The sequence below is a fragment of the Columba livia genome, chromosome 1, assembly GCF_036013475.1.
Source record: "Columba livia isolate bColLiv1 breed racing homer chromosome 1, bColLiv1.pat.W.v2, whole genome shotgun sequence".
NCBI classification, from domain to species: Eukaryota; Metazoa; Chordata; class Aves; order Columbiformes; family Columbidae; genus Columba; species Columba livia.
In genome coordinates this window covers 187061186-187077959 of record NC_088602.1, presented here as the reverse complement: position 1 = coordinate 187077959, position 16774 = coordinate 187061186, and the positions used below count along the sequence as shown (strand labels likewise).

Below are 16774 nucleotides of genomic sequence, written 5' to 3'. Positions count from 1 at the left end.
AAGTGGAGCAACATGGAGCCCCAGTGAAGAGTGAGACATAGGGAGGTTTTGTTTCATTAGAGTCCCTTGTGCTAAGAAAGGGGCTGCCTTTGAACCCCATTATCACAGTGCACAGAACCCAATTAATGTCTGAACTGCATAAAGCTATTAGATAATTAAGTAGCACTATATTACCAGATACATTTATACAGTATAAAAGTACTTTCTTTAGAGATGGACTATAGTATACACAGAACATGTTTTGTATCGAGGTTCAGAAAAGAAACAAATTCTGATTATTTCTAGGAATTTCTCTACTAAATTGACTTGGAAATGTAGTTATATATTTTCTATTATCACCTATCCTACAAGACCCACTTGAGTATCATGACTGAAGCACGCACACTTCTGTAGACAACCCCACTGGGGACTGATGTGGCTGCATCTCTCTAGCTGCCTTTGACTACAGTCATGATCAAGTGTTCATTGCAGATGAGTTAACAAAGCTCGGCATTTAGCAGAAGTTTGTAACAAGGCTTAATGCAATGTTTTGAGTCTAAAGTATGACCACAGAATCACAGAATGGTTTAGTTTGGCAGGGACCTCTGGAGGTCTTCTTGTCCAAAGCCCTGCCCAAAAAGGACTACCTAGAGTCAGTTACACAAGACTGTGTCCAGACAGTTCTTGAATGACTCAAAGGATGGAGACTCCACAACCTTTCTGGGAGACCTGTGCCAGTGCTCAGTCACCGTCAGAGCAGAAAAAATGCTGTTCCCTGATGTTCAGAGATAACCTCCTGTCTTTCAGTTTGTGCCCATTGCCTCTTGTCCTGATACTGGGCACCACTGAAGAGACTCACTCTGCCTTCTTTACAGTCTCCATTCAGATATGCATACACATTGAAGAGATCCCCCTGAGACTTCTCTTTTCCAGGCTAAATGTTTCCAGCTCTTTCAGCCTTTCCTCATATGTGTGATGTTTCAATTCCTTAATCATTTTAGTGGGCCTTCGTTGGACTCTATACAGTATCTCCACATATTTCTTGTACTGGGGAGCCCAGAACTGGATACACACACACCACTCCTTGCCAGTGGTGAGTAGAGAAGAAAGTTCACCTCCCTCGACTTGCTAGCAACACTTCTCCTCATGCAGCCCAGTGTATTATTTACCTTCTTTGCCACAAGGGCACATTGCTGCCTCATATTCAACTCACTGTCTATCAGGATCCCCAAGTCATTTACTGCAAGGGTGCCTTCCACCTGGTCAGCACCCAGCAGGTACTGGCACATGGAGTTGTTCCTTCCTAGATGAAGGACTTTGCACTTCCCTTTGTTGAACTGCACGAGGTTCCTGTCAGCCCATTTCTCCAGCCTGTTGAGGTCCCTTTGAGTGGCAGCACAACGCTCTGGTGTATCAGCCAGTCCTCCCAGCTTTGCATCGTGAGAGTGTACACTCTATCCCATCAGTCAGACATTTAATGAAGATCTTGAACAGGGATGGACCCAGTAGGGACCCCTGGGGTACATCACTAGTTACTGGTGATGCATTATGACACATTCACTGTGCTGACACCAGATCTCTTTAAAACATGCTTCTGTGCACTCTAGTCCACAGAATTTTCTAGGCAGTGTTAAAGCCCCCCCCTTGTGAGTGTGAACACTTCCAAGCACACTGGTCTGCATTGGCATGGTTGAATGGCTTTCTTTTTCTCCAGGCAGCATATTGCAGTCAAATGTAACAAGCATTTTCCACATTCCTTTAAAATATACTGTATCATTGCCTACAGCCAGCCATGGGAAATACTCAGACATGCAGCTAATGCTGATCTTCCTTTGGTTTTTGCTCAATTCCAGTAACTCCATTCTGTTTTGCTGGTAAATAACTGGCGGGTAGGAAGATGTTTTGCCTGTTTTCTGTTCTTGTCACCTCCGGTTTTGTTCTAACAAGTCATTTCCCTCCCTAGCTTTACTGACTAAAATAAATGTGTCCCATGCACAGATCTGGGCTGAAGGTTTGTGATGTCTGGGACTCTTTCTGCTTTTTCTGATAAAGTTATTTGAAATGACAGTAGGAAAAAAATATGACAACAGTATATATGACTGAAGTTATAAAATTAAACTCTGACTGCCGGGAAATTGAAAAGCAAAGGTTGCACATATAGCCTCAACTCTGCCCTTTGGATTTTTGCATCATCTTGAAATCTTGCATTACATCAAACTGTATTTTTATGCTGTAGAAAGTTTTCCATGTGTACTACAATTCCCAGAGTCTCTAGGGCAAAAGAGGCCCAGAATTGCTATTTAGAAAGAGAGTATACAAATCCTCAGATCACGCTCCATTTCATTGCCACAACAGGCTGAGAGGACGCCTGTGGTTCCCAGAGTCTAAGAACATCAGAACTGTGTTTCTCTCACAGAATAGTACAAAGAGTATAACCAAGAAGCTTCACATTTTTCAAATCAGTTCTGATTTAGATTAATCTCTGAGTGAAATTGTTCCATTTCAGTTCCTCATTCAGGTCAAAACCAGTTAATTAAAATGTTCATGTGAAATACAAAATTTTAACTGAAGACTCATCTCAGCAAGGTGGCACTACATGGTGGTTTTTCAGCTGTCTCTGACAACTATTTCCACCATTTCTGCAAATCCCATACATCACTCACATAGTTGCCACACTGGTTTGCAGCTTTTCTCTAATTTCCTAAATCTGCAGTGGGCATTGAGGTGCTAAGTGAGAAGCTGTGTGATTTTGCTGTACAGCAAACAGAAGGAGCTGCAGAATTTTAGAGAGATGGATATTATTGGAAGGAAGGGATGGAAGAAGCCCCATTAGCTCATTTGCTCCTCACTGTAAATCAATTTCTAAGCACTTCAAAATGAAGGATAAACAATGCATATATTTCAAGTAAAAACTAGAAATGCATTCAGAGCATGCTGTTGGCTACACCAGCTAAATGTTTCCAGCACAACAGGCATTAAAATAAAACCGGCTGCTTCACAGAACTAGCTGCATTTTAGTCACAGAATCACAGAATGTTAGGGATTGGAAGGGACCTCAAATCATCTAGTTCAATCCCCCGGCTGGAGCAAGAGACCTCTTTAGCCAGATCAGACAAGAAAAGTTGCTCAACAGCCCCTCATTAGGGGATATCAGGTTTTAGGGTGAGGTTTATTCTTAGCCAATGACTGAAAATAAACATTTAGTCAGTCTGGTTCAGGACCAATAGAGACAAGATATTAATATGTCAGGTAAAATTCCAATTCATGAAAAAAAATCCCATTTAAACTGGTTCAGGTTTGGTTTGGCTCCTATGGATTCTACAGGATTCTCAGCAACTGACAGGGAAAAATACAGTATATGGATTAGGAGAGATGAACTGTGAAAACCTGCAGCAACCTCAGGGTTCTTCTGTGTGTGCCCGTTAAAGATCCATAAATATCTGTGTTCAGCTGCAAGATATTGAAGTCATGGAGTTGAAGGTTATTTCTGATGCTTGTTCTCCTGCCTTCAGAGGAAATAAACTACCTGTCCAGCAAGATTTAGTCTCATTATCGATTAAGCCTGATTAAAAGCAGCATTAAATGGTAAAACAGAGAACAGAATGGGAAAAACTTGTGGCAATCACAAGAATTCAGTCTGGGAGAAAGCTGACCTCTGGCTGGCAAATTTTTAAGCAAAGGAATAGGGATTAAATTTTAGTAGGCTGCAAAACTTTAATGCAGACATGCACATATATTTTTTACAATGACACCATTGTATGCAGAAATGGAAGACTTCTCAGAATCTTGAAGATGTTCATTCACATGCTGGATGCATACAGTTGGAGGTATATTTGTGTAATGCCTTTCAGAAAGCATGTAAATGCAGACAGATTACATGGACCAGGCATATCTTTTCTCTAAAGGCAGAATGAACTAGAAATATTCTTAAGATTAATTTTAACTCATTGACCTTTTACTCACTGGTAACTACTTCTGCTTTAGGATAAGCCGCCGGGGAAAAAAAGATTTGGCTAATACAATATTAATTTTACAATGCTTTTCCTCTACGCACTCTGACATCCACTTTTTAAAATCTGCAGTCATTAAAATAAGCTTTATGATTTCAGTGACATGGATTCCTTTGGTTCCTCAAAACCACACTGAACCATCAGTTAAAGGCCTGACACACTGAAAAAATTCAATTTAATTGACAAAGGAATTCCGATTTGAAGGCTTCATGCAGACTCGTGGGCATTGAAGGAGAGTGGAAGAGTGTGTGCCATCCGCAGGGGCTGGATGTTACGGCGACTGAAGTAATTCCCTTGAAAGCATTTTCCTCTGGCAATTTTTCTGCAAATGAATTTCTTAGGAGAGAAGCTGGGGCATCCTGGGGCAGCCAGCTCAACTGTCAGCTGAGGATTTTTCTGTGAAAGGGTATAAGTTGACTTAGACAGCCACCTCCCTGCTCCTTCTACCTCCATCTCTTGTTTTAAGGGGCTTGTTCAGATCATGTTGAGCAGCAGACACAGCCAGACACTGTGTGCACTGCACATCATAAGCCAACACTCTACAGAAGACTGAAATTAATTTTACTCTAATAAAAACAAACTGTAGTGACCCTTCTAGGGTTGTCTTTGAGCTCAGTCCTTGCACAGTGTTGCCTTGTGATGAGTCAAGAAAGATTTTCCCTAACTAACCTTAGGAATGGCAACAAACACAATTTTGAAATACCTGCCTTCACTGACTGCATTGATCAGCTTGCTGTTAATTGTCATAGGTCTTCAGAGGCACAGCTCAAGTGAAGACAATTCACTCAGGTGTCAAAATCCATAGACAAATCCCACCCTACAAGTCTACATGGCTCATATCTATGTATGAGCTAAATGTACAGGTTCCTTTCATACCTCATTGCAGAACACAAGTGCTTCAAGAGAATGATCTATGCCATCCTAAGGCAGACACCTCAACTCAGTGACATTAATTGCAATCCAAAGCTGCTCTTTTCCTCCAGTGACTGTACAGGGAATCTAAATGAGACACTGAAGACAGGTAGGAGATACACCACAGGAGTACTCACACAGCCCACCCACGGACAAGAAAACCCATGCACCTGGAATATACAAAACCATCTGGGAGCACGTTTGCCCCAGACTTTTCATGATAAAGAAGAGGGTGACCATCAGCGAGGTTAAACAGTAACAGTATTTTTGAAGTGTCTAGTATCATGGTTTACCTGTTCTGTTTTTGATATTGATTGCGAGTATATTACTATTACTGGTTGCCAGTTAATTACATATCATCAGTTAACTACTTCTATCTTGGTTTTGTTTAAACAATGTGAAATTGTCATTTTTTTCTGCAACACCTTCAGAGGTGTAGCTGAGCTCTGAACTTACTCAATGGACAAGGAGATAGAAGGTGGAAGGCCACTGGGCCTACTGAGTAATTCAGTGTAATTTTGAGGTTTACATTTTGGGATTTGATGCATCACACCTTAAAGAATTTGTATTAATAGATTTTAAAGAGGACCTTGCTGGTTTCAAGAAATGACCTTTTTTGAAATAATGAAGGGTGTCCTGTCCAGATAGTTCTGCTGTGCATCAGAGCTGCTGCAGTCTGTCTGATCAGCTGGATCTGCAGGTCCTCAAAAGATAAGGTAATCATATCTCTTTGAAATTAGTTGAGGATGTTTTCACTTGAATAAATTCAATCAGTCTCTGATAACTTTTTCAGTGTAAGCTCTGTTCTTTCAGTTAATTTTTGTACTTTCATTCTTACTGGATCTATATTTGGTGAAATTTCTTCACTAAAAGTCCAAATACTTTTGGATATAAGTAGTCATTCATAGTTAAAAGCAAGAATCTGTTTGACACTATATATATATATATATATATGCAGGTATCTAAATTTCTGCAAAAATACGGACTGATTCTACACAGAAAGTCAGAAAAGCATATTTTACAATGAAGCTATTTCCTATACTGCCTGCTAGCGCAGGCTATCACAGTATATAGAAAAAATTGTAAGATGTTTAATGGGAAAAAAATGTACCCATAATAAAAAAAATGGTTCCATAACAAATCACAAAGGAAACAGCGCAGTAATTTATCATAAGTTTATAGTGTTAGCCTTAGGTAGGTCTGTTTATTCCATCCCTAATTTATTGTTACGTTGTGCCATTTCTCTGCAGCTCTAACATGCGACTTGTTGAAAGAAGAAGCAACAATATTCAGCTATTTTATACAGTAAATTTCTCACTTTTAAAAATACATTTTTTATATATTGTACGTGTTGTATTTTTTTTTCTTTACATAAGATTTTTATATCTCAGGACAAAAATACTCCTGTCCCTTACCATTTCTATAACTTACTTACATGGAGGATACTCTTTGTTTTAATTCAGACTTAAGTGGAAAATCTCCACTCCTGTGGTTGTTCCTGAATGTCTTATTTAAGCCTTTGCTAGTGAAAAAAAGGAGAAAAGACAACCTGAGAAAACTTTCCTCTAAGGATCCTTGCTCCTGAGACTAAGTCTGAAGACAAAAAGGCAGTCATCAGCTTCAGCAACCATTGAATTAGGTCCTTTGACTGAGACTGAACTAACAATGGTTCATTGACTTCTGAGTGGAAAAGTAAAGGTGATTTACTAACAGCATTTCCCAGCTTCCTGTGAGAAGGAAACTTGGATCGGCTTGACTAATGGAAGCTGGAAAGCAAAAAAGAAAAACAAGAAGAAGAATCAGGACAACAGGAGGTAGGTCTAGGCAAACTGGGAGCCACAGAGGGACAAGTTTACAGACCTGGCTGGACCGAAGAGCCAGAGCGAGGGCATCTGTGGACCAGGAGAAAAGCAGAGAGCTATAGGCCTGCATGACAGTGTAGAGACTCACTTGTGACATATCCTCCTGTTAAAAAGAAGCATCAGACTAGAGCTCTTACCAGAGGAACTGCGGTATTTGTACTGAGCAGAGCAGAAAAGAACTCTAGGAAGAATTTTAACTCTGTGCACTACATGACAGATTGGCACAGACTTGGGGAAGGTAAAAAAGGAAAAACTGCTCATTCTTTCTTTTAAGACAAGAATTAGGGATATGAAATTGAGTAATCAGATAGAAGTCTTAAAGCAAACAAATATTCTTCCTCAGGCAACATATAATTATTCTGTAGTATCTCGTTACTAATGGAGGTTGGGAAGATCAAAAGCACTAACGGATTTAAAAATTTATCAGAGGATTGCATGGCATAAAAGTCCACTAGACCTTATTAACCATAAATATATATATTCCACTTCCAGTTTTGTGTTTCTAACCTTGCAAATTACCAGAAATAACTATAGTATGGCTAGGGACGAGTGCCACTCTATGCTTGTCCTCTTCCACAGTTTCATGATGCTTTCTTGCCTGAAACAGAATATCAGACCGAGCATGTCTTTGATCTCCCCCAGTCCAGACAGATTTTCATTCTTGTATCAGTGAAAAGAGAAATGATAGGGCGCTAGAAGCTAGAGATGGCATTGATGTTATGCTCAGTCTCCCAGAAAGGGAAGCATTAGAGCATTTGATTCTCTACACAGGCTACTTGCAAGAACAGTGAAATGCAAAAGCTAAGTTCTTACAGCATCTAATGGACAAATGTAATTTTATTTCCAAATAAACCTGCAATCTAATTGATTAAGAGTTGATGGTAATTTTATTTGCATTTGCTCCTGCTAAGTAAGAAGGCAAGAATATGTAATTCAAAAATAAAACAAAGGAGAAAAGATCCTAGGCGTTTCTGCTGTTTCCAAGTATTTCGCTCTTTATCTGCATGCGTGTTTGCATTCTAGTTCACATTGTCTCTGGATTGTACTTGACGTAATATAAAAAATGGCCACTTGAGGGCAATACGGCAACCTTATTTTCACAGCGTTCTGCTCTTAGCCAGACCTCCACGTCATACTAAAAGATGTATTTCCTGGGGAGGTGAGGGTCCAGTTTTATTTGCATATATGTTAAGTATAAAAAAATCTTTCTCTTTAGTCAAGTGTTCAAATGCATAACACAGAGAGAAAATTTCAATGATGTAGTGACTTATACCACACAGAGTTTATCAGCAAAGTGCTTTAATAAATTGTGTTTACTTCACTGCACAACAGGAAAATCACTTAAGGGCATAGTTTCAGCTGAGAGTATCAAAGGTTAGGCAAGTATACCAGTCCAGGAATTCCAATTCAGGAGACACCTAACTGTTTATTTTGGATGAGTGAAGGGACAGTGAGCCGGAGCGGGGGGCGTGCAAAGCTGCCAATAGCATGGAAGGACTTGGCACCACTAAAGTCTATGAAAGTACATCCCTTCATTAAGAACTGGGACCAGGCTGGAAAAGGTTAATGGCAGGGCAAAGGAAGCACTTCACAGTGTGTTAAACCTTGAAATAATCAATCATAAACGACTGTTTCTCACACCAGCTTCAATAAAATTATTCAGAGATCAGCCTTCTGCTCGATACACATGCATAATCTTGATTAACTCAAAGGTAATTATTGCATACATTGACAGAGATCCATCCCTTAATCGGTACCATAGGCAAAATAGAAAGCTTCTATTTCATTATTAATTTTTCAAAGCACAGATGGTCTAAATAAGGGGTTTCCAAATTTCCTCAAGGAAATAGGGCTGTTACACAAGTCTCATATCAAAACATTTGTGTGGCAGAAAGCCACTCTCTCCCCTGATTTTCCTGCATCTTCCCAACCAGAGCCCAACTGTAAAGTAACACTTTTGCCACTCCTTGAGTACACACAAAAATCTCATGCCAGCACAGGATTTAGCTTCCTTTGCTTTCTGGACTGAGATATCAAAATGTGCATAATCCAGAGAAAACCTGGCAGCTGGTGAACAAAACACACTTGAACTCTTCCTGAACTGCCATTTGGTCAATGCTTATTCAAGGAGTCATTCTGAAGCCTTGCCACTATAATTACGATAAGTATATCTGAGTTGTAAAAATAATTTGTAATAGTTTACTATCAAAGAAACAGTGAGGAATGCAGTATTATTTAACTTATTAAACTTCTGGCTTTTCTTTACACAGTTTCTCTTAATCATTTGGTGTCTTCTGATACCCCATGTCCAGTCCTCTTAAAAATCTCTACTTCATATAAACCATAAAGGGTTGTTGTACATAGAGAATCAAGTTTTAAACTTAATATACTGGGATTGTGATAGTAATGCTGTAACCAAGTTAACCACAATTGTGGATCAATTTCTCATCAGTAATAGTTTAATTATACTGGCATGAGAAAATTTGCTGACCAGAGACCTATATACACTGAGGGGGTCTCTAAATTATTGCGCAACGTTACCAAAAGCAGCACATCTATGATAGCAGCAGATTTAAATTATTCTCATCTGTTCATAAAAACAAACAAACAAACACCCACAACAAAACAAAACAAAACAAAATAGTCAACTGTTCTTGGGGAAAAACACATCAAACACTACCAAATTTTTCCAGACCAAAGTCTCCTGTATAGGCATGTTCAGTCCCCAGTGACATTGATAGGTATTCTGTCAATCAGCAGAATATCAGGTCTTAGAGATCCTTTCTGTCATTATTGACTATTGACAGGTTGGAACTTCACAACACAACAAACAATTTTCCTTCCTACACAATAGAGTTGGCAGAAACTGGAGGCTTAGGAGTTTTCTGGACCAGGTTCCTTGGCTGGTACAGATATCCATAGCTCCACTGATAACACAGGGAGAGGAGAACACTCTGCTGGCATGGCACATCCCACTGGCAACAAGTGACAGCTCGGCAATGTTTATGAGAAACTTGATGTAATCTCATCCTGAAGGATGTCAACAACTGAATTAAAATCTTCTCCCAAGTATTGTTTCCTGACTGATGATATCCTGTCTGATGCCTTTGTACCAAGCACAGAAGCCTCTCTGTGATTCTCGCACTAGTCCTCTCTGCTCACTCCACGAATTCCCAGTGTCTCACTTCTCCTGGAGACCCTCTGATTCCTCCCAGGTTCTTTATAGGGCACACTGTTTATGCTGAGAGACAGTCTTATACAACCCACTTCCCACCATTTTGTTAATTTGCATTTCAGTCTTTACATCACTATAAATGTGCTTTCTGTGGTGCCTTTTTTTTGTTTATTTCTTGCCATTTTGACAATTCTGCCTAAAGCCATGGAAGATAGAACACCACAACAGCGGTAACCAGAGTGGAACTACTGTAGAAGTGCTGCTGCTTCTATCTATCATTTTTAGTGCTTCTTCAGCTGCCAAAGTACTCTGTAAATGGCAGCGGGCACCCCATTCAGCAGATTTTCCTCAGTGGAAATTATTTTACAGAACCATATCACAATTACTTATAACTACTAGCCTTTAAAGTAGTCCATACTTCAGCTGCAACACTGATGCTGCTGGACATTGTGCTATTATAATAAGCATAAAACAAAACCGAACCCCAGGGTTTGAAAGTGGGTGGTCATTAGTCTTCCTAAATGTAAACAGAGGAAAATAGATGGTAAAATAATGTATCTCTTTGGGCTTCCCTAGCTTCTGAGTGGGGAAAGAAAGAGAAATAGGTTCAACTCAGCTAATTCTGGCAATCTAGAATTTGGTATGTTCTCTAAGAGTATCATAGCCCATGGAAGGTAGCAGGTACTTCTAGCAGGAAACTCCTCTCATTCCAAAATCAGTGTCTAAATTGAGTGGGGTGATTTGTTCTCTAGAGGTGTCTGTTTCTCCAATAACTAGAATTAGATAATAAGCTTAGACTAGGCACTTAACTTTGAGAGAGCTAAAATTGTAGAACGTACCAAATGGCTGCCATCATCAAGAGTCCTGACAGTGGCACCACAACACTGAGACTGATCCAAAGCCAAGACCTGCTCCTACCTCAAAAGGGCTACATGGGCAAAGTGCACCATCCTCAGATGGTTGTGCAGGAGCTGATCTGTGTGACCTCAAGAAATCACTGCTACTTTGCGACTTCATTCCTCCAGAGGGAAAGAAACAGCCATGGAACTGTAGCTCCCTCACAAAGACCTGCCATGTTATAAGCACAGTTACTTGCTGAAATAACAAAGGAATGGGAAGGCATGTTTGGAAATCCATAGGTCTGTTGAGCAAACTAGACATGGAGAGAGAAGGGTGTCTCCAGGCACTTGGAGATGTCCAGAGTTAATCTAATTAAGGTACATATGAAACATCCTTTTTCATAAAACCTGACCCTGACCCTGACCCTCCTCCATTCCGTTTTACTGCACCTAAAAAAAGAAATATAAACAAAACTTTTTAAATATTTACTTTCCTTTTTATGGCACTGTCAATATCCGGGCAAAAGAGATTTCTGCATGACAGCACCCCCACTGCTGTGCTTCAGAGGAAACCTTGCAACTGCTGTCAAATGTCACCAACAAAAATGGGCTCTGAAGCAGCAAATCCCAGGGCCTTTCATAACCCCACCACACATGGCAGCTCTTCCCTCCTTCATGAATCAAATCCCACTCATGCTGAGAAATGAAAGCTGTACACTAGGAGAATATTCACATGTCATCTGGAGACTGCAAATAAAGAGGAGGTAAAAGAGAAGAGAGCTATTATCTGCTTTTTCTGTCTCTGTTCTTTGCCTGAAAGATGGAAAAATTAGTAAATGAAATGTTTTACCTTTACAGTAAAGTGCTTCTTCTTGGGTGGATGCCAGACGGTGGCGGTTGAATGAATGAATGCCCGCAGAGGTGTTAAGGATGTCACAAACACATATGCTTTGATGATGACAGAAAAGTCTTGAGCTTTAAGGACGTCCTGGTGTTCTGGTGAAACTGATACTTGACTTCTGGAAAGTAATAAGAATATACAGCATTAATGAAGTGCTTCTGCAAATGAGGAAATTAAGCTATAAAAAAAATAATGAAATAGTAATAGTGGAAACAGGAAATTGGCTTTTTTTTCCCCTCAAGTTAAACAACACAGTAGATGAAACCAAGCAGGCTGGAACAAAGCTGTATGTCAAGTCTTTTTATTGCTTTCACTATTTTAAAATTTGAATTTCCATACATAGAATGTAACTGTTAGGAGGGAGTTACATTTGAGAGTACATATGGGTAAATGCACTGTGGACACGTTGTAGTTGTTGCAAACCCAGGACATCCAGAGTAAAGGCAAAAACATTAAAGAAATCCAAGCAGTTTAAGTAACAAAGGTGCATAGCTGAAGTGCCCAAATTTAACACTGATTTGTGGTGAATTCAGGAAAAAAAAAAAAAAGCCAAACCAAAACAACAACAAAAAAAAACGAACTATGGAAAGACTGCACTATTGTTAGCACTTCCTTCAATGTAATACAGGAACAAAATCATGTGGCACTTCATGCTTTCTCTAATGAAAGCCATGAACTATGACTCCAAATATTATGAGTGACTATGACACCTATAAATAACCCAGAACAAATCAACTAAACATAAAATAATTATGCAAGGTACCTTTGTCTAGGAAGTGGCATGGCTCTCTAGATACTGGCCTACAGCTCCCATAGTCCACACAAAAAGAATCAGACATTGAAACAGAACAGGAAAAAAAAAATCTGCTATATAAAAGCTTATTACCTGGGGAAATCTGAGCTATACTTGGGCTAATCACAAAAATGTGATTGCTATTCTGCTTGATAAAATCTCTGAGTTTCAACCTGCCCTCTAATAAATGCAATGACAAGATGACTATACAAACTATGGGTCTCTAAGACAGATTACTGGTAAAAAGACACAGGGCTGTCCTACCATTTCTATGTAATCTTTGGCAATATGCAGCCTTTACAGACCTCAGTTTTGCTTCCTGTTAAGAGAGTCTAAAGAGACCTTTTTCTCCTCTCTGCAGAACAGTAGGGCCTCAGATCATAATATTTGTGAGATAATGTAACATAGGAAACAGCACTTGGAGAGCCAGTTCTCACATATTTCTTAGTTTTTCACTTCAGGGAGGGTCTCTGTGTAAAGAACTACGTATGTGTGCCTGTAGTAGGGACAATGCAGGGATGGGAGCAGCTGCTACAAGACCTAAACATTCAGGGGTGTCTCTGGGTCTGTATTTATCTGCCTAGATGTTTCAATACCCTCGACATAAAGACTTAGCTGTTCACACACAAAAACATTGAAGCTTGGCTAGTACAGAAATAAACATTGTGCAAGAATAAGAGATGCAAGACATCCAAGTGCTCCACTTGCTGCATTCTTGCTACATTCTGTGTCCCTGACTCCCAACCAAAACCATAACGAAGCACTTGCAGTTTCTGAGGGTGGGGTTTCATTTTTGTCTTACAGCTGTGCGCTCCTGCTCTGCTCCCACCAGGACTGCAGATGATGGGCCGTACGTGTCTTCTCAGCGCTTTCACTGCCCTGGGACATGTTGCCTGTAACGCTGGCCCTTGACAGCCCAGGCTGACCGGAGCACTCTGGGGTGACGACTGGGAGCTGCAGGCCTGAAAAAGTGCCGAGAGGATGATAAAGTCAGCAAAGCATTGGAAGCAGCAGTGGACCCCTGCTGTTAAAGATAATAGGTGTAAAACACAATGGGCAGAGAGAAACTACCAGCATCAGGTGAAAATGTAAAATAACAAATGCTGAGACCATAATCCTTTTTGGGTCTGCTGGCAGAGAGCTTTACACCCACCAAGCACCTCCTGCCAGCTGCAAGCTCAGAGGCTCAACTGCAACTCCTGCTTTAAGAGTGTATGAGTACTGCATAGAAGAAACCATCCCCTTCCCCCTTCTAAATATAAATCCTGTATTTCTAAATGTACGATACCAAAAACTTTGTTTCTCAAATAGCCCTAATTACAGCTAAAAGGGATAAGAAATTTATCTCACTAAGGACCAAGGGACTATGCCACTGTAATCACACAGGCAGCTCAGTAAATAAAAACATATCCTTTTTCCTAGGTTTGCCGTTTAAGGCTACATTTTATAATTACTGAAATCTATAGGAGGCTTAGCTCTGCCACCAAATGCAGAGGGAACAGGACTGATGTACCAGAGTCCTCAAGATTACTGAGGCATGTGACTATTAATACTAATCAAAATATTGTGATGTGAGATCAGTCAATGGGTGGTATGTATTTTCTGCTTTTACTATGCTGCTAAAAAGGCTCAGAGCCCTCACATTATGTCATTATTTCATGTAGGGTGGTTTTCATTAACTCTAAGACAGCTCAGATTTCAAGTTCTTAAGTAACAGTCAGGGAAATGTCAAGTTGTTCACATTATTCCCAAACCTTGTTACTCATCTTTTTAATGACATATTGCACCGTGCTGTTATGAATTTATTTGTATAGCTTCTCTTTTAATGCATGCATTCTCCACTTCGGTGCATGAAATGAAAAATAAAACTGAAGTTGTGTTTCTGGTGATGAGCTGTGAGCAGCCATTCATGGAAAAGTACTACTCATTTTCATACAGATCCTGTTAAAATTACATTGTGATTGTCTGTGTTTATCGACTGTTCATCACATCAGCTCAGTTCAGCCTTCCAAGCTCAACTGGGATCTGAAATTAATTTTCTCCTTCACTTTCCATGCACCATTGAGCAGGATTTAAGGCTTTACTAACCAAAACCAGGCACTTATTAATATAGCACCTCATGTTCAGATTATACTCTCATTGGCATCTTTGAGTTGTGTTATGCATTATAACTGATTTGGACCTTGTAAGTGACTACCTGTTTGGTAGACTACTCTCTCCCTCTTTGGCTCTGCAGTGATAACAGGAACAAACCAGTAAACTCCCACTAAGTCATTTGTTTAGCAGACTTGTTTCTGAATACGCACAGGGAGCAGACCTGCTAAATGAAGTCCTATTTTTTCCATATTCACCCTTTAAAGACACAACACCATTTCACTACGGCAATTTCCACCCTGTAAAGAGACAATGGCACTCCACCATGGCAATTTGTTACAGTCCCACTGCAACTACAGGTTGTCCTGCCTTAATGGCTCCACCATACAGCTGAAAGGAGCTTCCAGACCAAGCTCCCTATGACACATACAACCTTTTACATTAGGTCATAGCTACCTGACAACATTAACAGACCCATGCAAAGGACAAGAATGGCATATCTTCTCAGCTGATCGGCTGAAAGACAAAATATGTCAAAGGTGCACATTTTTCAGCAATTGCTTTAGTTAAAATGACCCTAATGTTGAGAAAAGAAAATGCACAAACATATTTTTTTTTAATTTAAAAGAAAGCTAATATTTCACTGAAAATAAGAACAGGGCAGCAGAGAAGGGCTGTTCAGCTTGTTACTCGGGAGAATGTAGAACGCATCTTTTTCTTTTTAAAACATGGTTTTAATTGTGTTGCTACAGCAACAAGTAACCAATATGGTATTAATTCACAAGGCAGGGGTTGAAAATAATGAGATGAGGTTTATATCTATGTTTACTCCTCTAAAATGAGAATTTTAGCTAGCTTAAGGAAATGGAAAAGATTGCTTTGACATTAATTCATTTGCCACTACCCAGTGGACCATTTACTAGAGTTGGATATGACAAAACAAAACAAAACAAAACAAAACCAAAACAAAAAGATAGGGACAGATGAAATTTCAGGTGCCCTGAAATTCTCAGGTTACTGGGTAGAATCTCCTTAGTATTGCCCTAAGTCATTGCAAAATGCCTCAACATAAAAAAAAGGAAACCTACAATCTCCTTAAGAGAGAGGTTTAAACAAATACAGGGTGTTGGCAATTAGTATTGAGAACAAAAAAGGAGCAATGCTCATAAATTATTCCTCATGCTAGAGAGCATCCTGTTTGTATGGTGCATTGCACGCTTCTATTGGATCACCAGGTGGCTGGAAGAAGGAGAAAGGAGAGTGAGACTGTCACAATGTGCTTTCTCCTTCAATATGACACACAGCCTGTAGACCACCAGGCAGAGTTAATGAGGGAGTGAAGGTCCCTCACTTTGGTAAATCTACTCCTACTAATCAATTAATACAGTTATCATCATAATAAAGAGATGTCAGTAGCACTGAACTGCAGCACACTCAGCTGCATCAGTTCTCATGGCAACTCTTCACCTGTTCTTGCACTCAAAAGCAGAAACACTGTTTATTAGGGCTGTAAAATTGTTAGTCAACATTATCATCAATGAAAATTAGCCTGCAGTGCCTTTACTGTTTGCAGTAATTGCCATGTTTTTCCATCTTGAAATCACTCTACAAGCTGTTGTTAATTAAGAGTCCTTTTGAAGTATGCAGATAACATCAACATTTTATAATAGAAGAGATGAGGCAGGCTCAGCAGTTGATATGTCAGGCAGTTTGGAAACCAAGTTAGAAAGAGTCCCAGCATCATAGTGTCATGTCCAGATTACATCCCCACCTTCAAAAATCCAGATCTTAATATCAGTAATTTTTGTAGTAGACTCTAAAGATTAAAAACAAACAAGCAAACAAAATAAACAAACACCTCCCACCCCACAAAAAAACAACAACAACAACAAAAAAAAAAAAACACCACAAAACAAGCAAACAAAAAACCAACAAACTACTAGAAAATAATATTTTCCCTTTTAAAGTGGCTCTCCAGTAACTGAAAGGCTACACAAACTGCCGATTTTCCTGAGGAGCAGCTGCAGGCTGTTTGTGATGATCTGGTGCACAGCAAAGAGCCTAAGGCTGGATATCTGTTTTCGCTTAAAAATATGTTTCACTTCATCAAAATTCTGGTTTGAAGAAGGTTTTTTATGCTGATATCTCTGAAATGGCACCATTGAAAACACTGACAAACAGCACCACTTTACCTCTCTCTAGGGTGTTC

At 39.7% G+C, this 16774-nt stretch overlaps 1 protein-coding gene across 3 annotated transcripts in view; it reads right to left on the bottom strand.

Annotated features, from left to right (window-relative positions):
• The window catches only part of CPED1 (cadherin like and PC-esterase domain containing 1), a 148253-nt gene that overhangs the window by 85640 nt on the left and 45839 nt on the right, over positions 1-16774 (bottom strand). For all 3 annotated transcript variants that reach the window (XR_010469575.1, XM_005507728.3, XM_065048827.1), the window contains 2 exons: positions 13274-13433; positions 11628-11796 (listed from right to left, as the gene is read on the bottom strand). Coding sequence is in view for 2 of the 3 variants with exons in the window: in XM_005507728.3 (XP_005507785.2) it covers positions 11628-11796; positions 13274-13433 (329 nt within the window). In the remaining variant the exon portion in view is untranslated. The remainder of the gene's footprint in view (positions 1-11627; positions 11797-13273; positions 13434-16774) is intronic.